The sequence below is a fragment of the Manacus candei genome, unplaced genomic scaffold (genome assembly GCF_025592945.1).
Source record: "Manacus candei isolate 608988 ecotype Guabito, Panama unplaced genomic scaffold, ASM2559294v1 h1tg000065l, whole genome shotgun sequence".
Classification (NCBI taxonomy): domain Eukaryota; kingdom Metazoa; phylum Chordata; class Aves; order Passeriformes; family Pipridae; genus Manacus; species Manacus candei.
The window spans coordinates 12,410,982-12,418,899 of NW_026138113.1; the positions used below are offsets into that span (position 1 = coordinate 12,410,982).

General features: G+C 48.8%; 1 protein-coding gene across 1 annotated transcript; it reads left to right on the forward strand.

Moving 5' to 3' along the window:
- The first annotated feature begins 1,204 nt into the window (after positions 1 to 1,204).
- On the forward strand, positions 1,205 to 3,361 carry CIAO2B (cytosolic iron-sulfur assembly component 2B). Its single transcript, XM_051805836.1, has 5 exons — positions 1,205 to 1,406; positions 1,531 to 1,610; positions 2,035 to 2,160; positions 2,623 to 2,668; positions 3,147 to 3,361. The coding sequence occupies exons 1-5, from the start codon at positions 1,274 to 1,276 to the stop codon at positions 3,242 to 3,244; spliced, it is 483 nt and encodes a 160-aa protein (XP_051661796.1). The 5' UTR covers positions 1,205 to 1,273; the 3' UTR covers positions 3,245 to 3,361.
- Positions 3,362 to 7,918: the final 4,557 nt, after the last annotated feature.

The window sequence follows — 7,918 nt, forward strand, 5'->3', positions numbered from 1 at the left end:
AACAACAGCCCTTATCTCCAAGAAAGAAAGCCTGGAAGCTTTGGCTTTCTGGTGCAGTTGGTGGGCCAGCTTGGGTACTCCAAAAACCAACCAACAAAAACCAACAAAAAACCCCCCCATAACAAAACCCCAAACCCAACAAACACCCCCCAAAATCCCCAACAGAAACGCACACAAAATCCCCCTAAAAAACCAAAAACCACAACCACACACACACAAACAAGTCAAAAAATCCACCAAAAACTTAAACGATCAGGATTATGGATTACAATTAACTAGAAAGTAATGATAAAAAGAATCAAAACAGTTAATTTTTGCTTTAATCCCATATAAAGGAGTGTATTAAGGCAAAGTACGTAATCGCTTCATTCTATCCCTCCAGTTCAAGTTTGCCCGTTTTTTTAGATACAGTCTGACTCCTGAAAGTAACGAAGAAATGAGATAAATGACTTTAACCGGCGCATCCCCGGCAGCAGCGGGCGCGGCCCGGGAGGCACCCGGGGAGCCGGGACAGGGGGGACAGGGGGAACAGGGGGGACAGCCGGGACAGGGGGGACAGCCGGGACAGGGGGGACAGCCGGGACAGGGGGGACAGGGGGGACAGGGGGGACAGGGGGGACAGCCGGGACAGCCGGGACAGGGGGGACAGCCGGGACAGGGGGGACAGCCGGGACAGGGGGGACAGCCGGGACAGGGGGGACAGGGGGGACAGCCGGGACAGGGGGGACAGGGGGGACAGGGGGGACAGCCGGGACAGGGGGGACAGGGGGGACAGGGGGGACAGCCGGGACAGCCGGGACAGGGGGGACAGCCGGGACAGGGGGGACAGGGGGGACAGGGGGGACAGGGGGGACAGGGGGGACAGCCGACACCTCCCCCGCCGGCCGGGGAGCCGGGACAGCCCCGCTGCCTGCCCGGTGAGGCACCGCCAGTACAGGGGAGCGGGACCGGGACCGCTCCCCGCCTTCAGGAGGCTCCACCACCCGGGATAACCGGGACAGCCCCGCTCCCGCCCTCGGGAGGCTCTGGGATAACCGGGATAGCCCCGCTCCCGCCCTCGGGAGGCTCTGGGATAACCGGGATAGCCCTGCTCCCCGCCCTCAGGAGGCTCCAGGCGAACCAAGACAGCTCCGCTCCCGCCCTCCGGAGGGAGGTGCCCGGGTGCCCGGGCCGGCCCCGCTCCCGCCCTCAGGGCGCTCCCCCGCCGGGAGGCCCCGCCCGTTCCCGGTGCGCTGCCGATCGCGGTCCGGGCGGTTCCGGCCCCGCCGCCGCCATGGTGGGCCCCGGCCCGGCGCCGCTGGAGAACGCGAACCCGCTCATCTACCGGCGCTCCGGGGAGCGGCCCGTCACCGCCCGCGAGGAGGACGATGAGCTGCCCGACGCCATCGACGACCGCGAGATCTTCGATATCCTGGGCCGGGTCGGGGCAGGGCCGGGCCGGGTCGGGGCAGGGCCGGGGCAGGGCCGGGTCGGGGCAGGGCCGGGCCGGGCTGGGCAGGGCAGGGCCGCGGTGCTTTCCTTAACCCGCACATCTCATCCGCTCCATCAATGACCCCGAGCACCCCCTCACCCTGGAAGAGCTCAACGTCGTCGAGCAAGTGCGAGTGAAAGTGAGATCCCGCCGAGATGTGCTCGCTGTGCTGGGCTGTGCTGGGGGGCAAAGCTGCCTCAGCCGGCTGACCAGCTAATTACCTCTTCTAGCGTTAAAATATGTTTATCATAACGGTCTACTGCATAGTACTTAAAATTATTAATACTGTTTTAACTAATTAACTAGTATTTATTTTACATAACGATATATTATAACTATATATATTTTCATAATTAATTTATTATAGATAACATATATTTATTATAATTAATATACTTGTATATTTATATGTACTTATAATATTACATTATTAAATGGTATTTTAAAATGTCAGTGAACGACATGAGGTATGAGTGACAGTGCAGCACCACATGAAAGGCCTCGGGCTGGTTTGGGGTAAAAGCAGCAGGTTTTGTCCCCAGCTGGTGTTGGTTTTTGCCCAGGTGAACGATGCTGAGAGCACGGTGTCGGTGGAGTTCACCCCCACCATCCCACACTGCAGCATGGCCACCCTGATCGGCCTCTCCATAAAGGTCAAACTGCTTCGGTCTCTGCCTGAGAGGTTCAAGGTGAGTGACCACATCACTCTGCAAAGCAAAACAGGGGGATTGTGTTTGGAAAAAAAAAGGGCAACCCCCCCAACTTCATAGTGAAAATAACTAGAGCGTTTTTCATTTTGTGAGTGAGGGAGACACCGGGAACAGAGGGGGCAGTGGGCTGGAACATCAGTGCAGAGTTATGGTTCTGTGACAGTCATGTCTTGGGGTTTTGGGGGGAAATTACCTGCAGTGCTCTATGGCCCAGGAGAAGGAGAAGTAGGTGCCACCCTTGTCTAAAACAGGCTTTAGCAGAGGGAATGCAGAATATGCTGTGATTTTAGACTTCTGTTTTATTCTGTTATATATAATAACTGCTATTGGCAAGAATGTCCATTTTTCCCTCTTCTCGTTACTGTCTTATTTTTATTTAATAGCTTGAACTTCCAGTCTTTTATTAACTCATCCTCTTTTTCTTTTGTGGTGCCTGTTAAGCTGGATGTTCATATAACACCAGGAACACACGCCTCTGAGCATGCAGGTAATTGGTGATTTTCTTTGTGTGTATTTTGATCTTGAGAGATTCCCACTGCTGCAGAGCATCTGTTTGGTACCTGGGACTTTGTGTGCGTCAGATGTTCCAGAACAGGAGCACATAATGTCAGAGATTGTTCTGCACCATCCTTTAAGCATCTCCTCAGGCAACCTGTGCTCTCAGCAGTCATTGATTTTCCTGGGAAATGCAGGACTCGAGAAATGGGGGGAGCTGGGGAGGATTTCCTGTGTCACACCCACACAGCAGCTCCCTGCTGCTGAATCACGGGCAGCTCGCTGCTTTAGCTGATGACACAGGAGCTCTGCCTTTCAGCTGCAGCTCTGGGGTGTGCTTGGCATCTGCAGAACTGCCTGGGCTGCCATGGCAACTGTCATTATCTGTCTCGACGTAAAATGCTTTAAAAAAGACACTGTACACCAATGTCCTCACTGGTTTCTTGTCTCCTTTTTTTGTCTCTGTGCAGTTAATAAACAGCTTGCTGATAAAGAACGTGTGGCAGCTGCTTTGGAGAACTCTCACCTCCTGGAAGTGGTGAATCAGTGTTTGTCTGCTCGGTCATAATTGCCTGATGAGGAAATCACTGGTATTCTGCTCTGTTAAACTAATTTTGTATTTACGTGGTGGTGTTACACTATACATATAGCTATGAGCAAAATAAAATCACTTGGATTTTCTTGAGGAAGTGTTTCTTTACTCTTACAAAAAGTACAATGTGGGAATTAGCTACAGGCAGCTACAAAATTATAATGAAAATTGGCTTTTTAATTGTATGAGACATTGCATAGGTAGGATTTTTCTTTTAAAATTTTTGTTTCCACTTGTTTTTAACTGGTTTCTCACTGGTTATAAACTGCATTTTAGAAGTGGATCTTGTACACTGGACTTCACAAGCACACCAAGATAATTTGCATTTAAAATCTTTACATTCACATGGCCATTTTGGACTGCTAATATAATTTTAGCTTCAGACATCAAAAATTGTACAGGTTGGTGTGTGCAAAGTTGTAGCACATTTTAGCAGAACGTGTAAACACTTCTAAGTCATGTGCCTAGTTTTAAAATTATATTACCTTGGATTAACCAAATATGAAATGCTCTTTATAAAACATGGTTTATTTTTAATTACTACTTACTTGTGGTAGAAAATTCAGTATCTTTGAGGTAGGGTTTTTTTAATGCACCTGCCACAATATAGGAGTTATTCATAGTTTTCAGTATGAAGAGCCCAGCAACCCTCTGCTGTGTTGACAGCTAAATGACAAGTTTTGCTTTAAATGTATTGAGATTTAATACTAAAACCAGGCCTACACTTCTGGTTTGGGAAATGTGGCATTCAATAAACTGTTGTCTTTGGCAAACATTGACAGTAGAAAAATTCATTAAGAATTAATTTGAACTTTTAAAAAGATGTCTCTAGTCATGAACAACATGGAAAAATAACAACCTGTTAAATCCTGTCAGGTGTTTTGGTGCCTGCACACGTAGAGTGTTACCTTCATCATCATCAGTTATCAGGAGAATAAGTAACAGACTTCCTAAAAAGTAGATTGTGCTCAGCTGTTTGATGGTAATGCTTTACACTGCAGTACTGTTTTCTCTTGGAGGGTCTCAGATGCTGTTTTAAAAAGGGTGAGGTTTATGAGCATTGTGTAAAGCACAGCCTAGCAGTCCAGCTTAGCCTGTTTGAGCAACTAAGGAAACTTGGGGTGATCCAAGTGTGACATCTAAAGTCACGTAGCAAAATAGGAGAGAAACCAAGCCAAACCTTCCTGTTTCAGAAATGAGCCTCCCTGTTTGCACAGGGCTCCTACAGACAGGCAGCTCTGCAGCAGCCTTGCCTTGCTTGGCTTAGCATCCTTTGAATGGCCAGCACTTGCTGGGATGTATGAATGAAACTGTAAATAAGGACAATATTTATGTAATATCAATATTGGGCACGGGGCAGAATGACCCAGCTTTCCTCTCTGCCACTCGTGTTGAATCACTGGGCTGATCACTTCTGGCATTGCCAACATTTGCACCACAAATGGAACTTCAGCCATGGTAATGCAGGCAGGCAGCTCATGGGCAGCACACTTGGTTGCTTTGGTTTTGTTTTCTGGTTTTTTGGTGGCTTTTTAAATAGAAGATGAATTTTGCTTGCCCAGATTTTGGGGTAGAAAGGAATGCAAATATGTGCCAGGGGGAAAACAGAAGGATGACTAAGCTGCCAACAGATTGCTTCAACCTGCACTCCAAATAGGGAAGGAATCAGTAAATTATGCTTTGTTGAAGATCTCTGCTTGGCTTTCTATATCATACCAGTGTTAAATAATTTATTGGGATGTTGGCACTTGCCTCATCAAACACATGTTACAACCCTGGGGGTGCACTTTATACCATTTAACTTTTCAAAGAAGCAACAGTTAGTGTTTGATGGTTTATATTTACAGTACATAGCTGGGGATGACTTTTCAATAAGGGAAATCTGTTGTGGGATATCAAAGAAAAAGTCTGGCTTCTGTTATTTAGGAGTGTAGAACTGGATTACTTTAGAGCTGGCATGTTTGTTGAAGTGATGTGGATGTTATATTTATGATGGAACAACAAACCACAGTTACTTTGCTGAGGATCCCAGGTCCTCCTGTCCAGACTCCCTCAGCTCTGCACTTGCTGAGTTCCAAAAAATCTTTCATCCTGATTTTAATGATCATTATCTGGCTCCTGCTGTATGGAGATAAAGTGGGAGAAGAAAACATTAACTTGTTACAAATATTCCTGTTCAGACTTTTATTTTTGCAAAAAGCTACCCCTAAATTTAGTGTCTGGAATGCTTTGTAATAGGACACATTCCATGAGAAACTACAACCTTTTGGAGCAGCTGTGTTGAATACAAGCAGCCTCATTCATCCAGGAAGAATGCCAGAAGCAGACATCTGCTGCACATTCCTGGGCTCTGGGCAGAGCCTTGCAGGGGTGGCTGGATGGCATTCCCTGCTCCCAGTCTGGCACAGGGGCTCCCTGGGGCAGCAGAGGAACCTGCCCTGGGGTGTGTTGGAGCCCAGACAAACACAGCTCCTGCACCCTCCCTCTCAGGGATGGGCCTGCCCAGCCATCCTAATCCCAGGAGAGAGCAGGATTCTCCCCCTGCTCCCACACTGTCCTTGCTGCCTCGTAGCAGCAACCTGCAGCTTCTCAACACTGTCAATCCCACACTTTCATGAGTGGCCAAGAAGCAGCTCAGCAGCTTTGTATCCAAAGACACAACTGAACTGTCCATGGAAGAACTTCCCACTGGAATGGCACTATCTGTGCCCCCTGGGTGGAGCAGTGTGTACCACACACTGGGCACTCTTAACAAAGTTAGTTCAGTATTCTGGCCGTGCTGAGGAGTGATGAGTCTACGTCAATAAAGTGCTTTGATAAAGATCTCTCTCTGGAGCCTTCATTTATAAACTACCTGTTTTACAATGCCTTTTTTAATAGCTGGTAAAAGCATTTCCCTTTAGCCTGTCAAGCAGAGAACAAGACCCCTTTCCCTTCCTTCACCAAATGCACTGTTTGGCATAAATACAGACTGAAGAAGTGGCAGAGTCAACTTTTTTCCCAAGCAAAAGAAAAGTTTATAGCAAAATCTTTCCAGTGTTGCTATGGAAAGGTAAGTATCAGCACAGAGAACCAGACCAGGGAAGGTCTGCTGCTATATCTCACAGCCATTTGCCAGCAACATTTAATAGAGAGCACATAAAACTTTTCATTCCACAAAATGCTAAAAATAAAGAACGTTTACAAAACATACAAATAGCAGAGAATCCTCATTTTGTGCAACATGCTTCAGTGTTGCCAAAGACATGGCATCTCACTCTGTGACCTCCTCACGTATTTCCTATTATGAATTCATACCTTTTTTGTTTTGTCCTACCTGTAAAGAGCTTTTGCATCCTGCCACAGGTTATCTCCATTCCTTAATGTTCCTCTGTGGATCAAAGGAGCAGCACTGCAGTGATAAGAACGTCCTGGTTGGTCAGATGGATGGAACTCTGCTCTCTCAGCTTCATTCTGCCAACTGCTCAGGGTCCCTTGCCAGTTGTTTGTTTTGTTGCAGCACTCACACCCTTGAGACACCAGGGCTCTCCTCTGCAACAGGAGCTAAAACAGGCTCTGGTTCCTGCCATAGCTCAGATCTCAGGGCAGGACTGCAGGGAGAGAGCAGGGCAGAAGTTAATTTCCAGCAAGCCTGGGGAACAAATACAATGTGGGAGTCAGGAGCACCTGCTGCCTGGAACCTCTGGGAAGACACAGGAAGAGGAAGAGAAAGAAAAGGCAGGAGTGTGCAACACCTCCCTGTGCTGCCACTGTCACAGAATCACAGAATGTGCAGAGCTGGGAGGGACCCACAAGGACCATCCAGTCCAACCCCTGGCCCTGCACAGGCCCATCCCCAAGGGTCACCCCCTGTGCCCCAGAGGATCAGCCAAACCCTCCTGGAGCTCTGGCAGCCTTGGGGCTGTGCCCACTGCCCTGGGGAGCCTGGGCAGTGCCCAACCAGCCTCTGGGGGAAGAACCTTTTGCTGAGATCCAACCTGAGCCTGCCCTGACACAACTTCAGGTCTCAGTCTGTGCCAATATGAAACTTCTACACTGCAGGGGAAACAAATGAGCTGGCATTGCTGGATACCTCCCACACCCCTGCTTCCCTCATTCCCTATGAGTTGGCAGCCTGGAGGGGAGATTCCCAGGTTGGGCCTGCAGCCAAGGCATGGCCACAGCCTGGTCCCCTCTGCCTTCCCTTGCTGGGATTTGTGGACCCCGCTAGTGCCCTGGTGCTGCTGCAGGTAACAAGAAAGCCTTTGCTGTGCCACTGCAGGTAAATCATAAACAGCAGGAGATGGGAGGATCAGGAGAACAAATATCTACCTAAACCCAATGCTTTGAGTTGGCAAAAGGAGATGCCCAGTGGCTACATCTCAGTGCAGTGGCCAAGGGGTCTGGGCAGCAGCTGTGTCCAGCTGAGCCAAGCAGAAGGACCCCGGCGACTGGGCAGTCACCAAACTCTGCTGGACCTGATCCTGCCCATTATTGGGGTGTAACTTTGGGATGATGGTTTATCATAACACTTTCTTTTCCTAATTACCCAAATTACTTCCATCTGGGTTCCCATCAGATGTGCCACACATGGCTTTGAACCAAAATAACCTCAGGAGACTGTCAGGAGCTTGCTTAACTCCAGGATGCCTGACAGCTTGATTTCTCTCC

What these genes read in the sequence shown, in the direction of transcription:
- CIAO2B (XM_051805836.1), top strand. Translation starts at nt 1,274, where the DNA reads ATGGTGGGCCCCGGCCCGGCGCCGCTGGAGAACGCGAACCCGCTCATC. An exon ending in TCGAGCAAGTGCGAGTGAAA is followed by an intron (nt 1,611 to 2,034) that starts GTGAGATCCCGC and finishes GTTTTTGCCCAG; the next exon opens with GTGAACGATGCTGAGAGCAC. An exon ending in CTCTGCCTGAGAGGTTCAAG is followed by an intron (nt 2,161 to 2,622) that starts GTGAGTGACCAC and finishes GTGCCTGTTAAG; the next exon opens with CTGGATGTTCATATAACACC.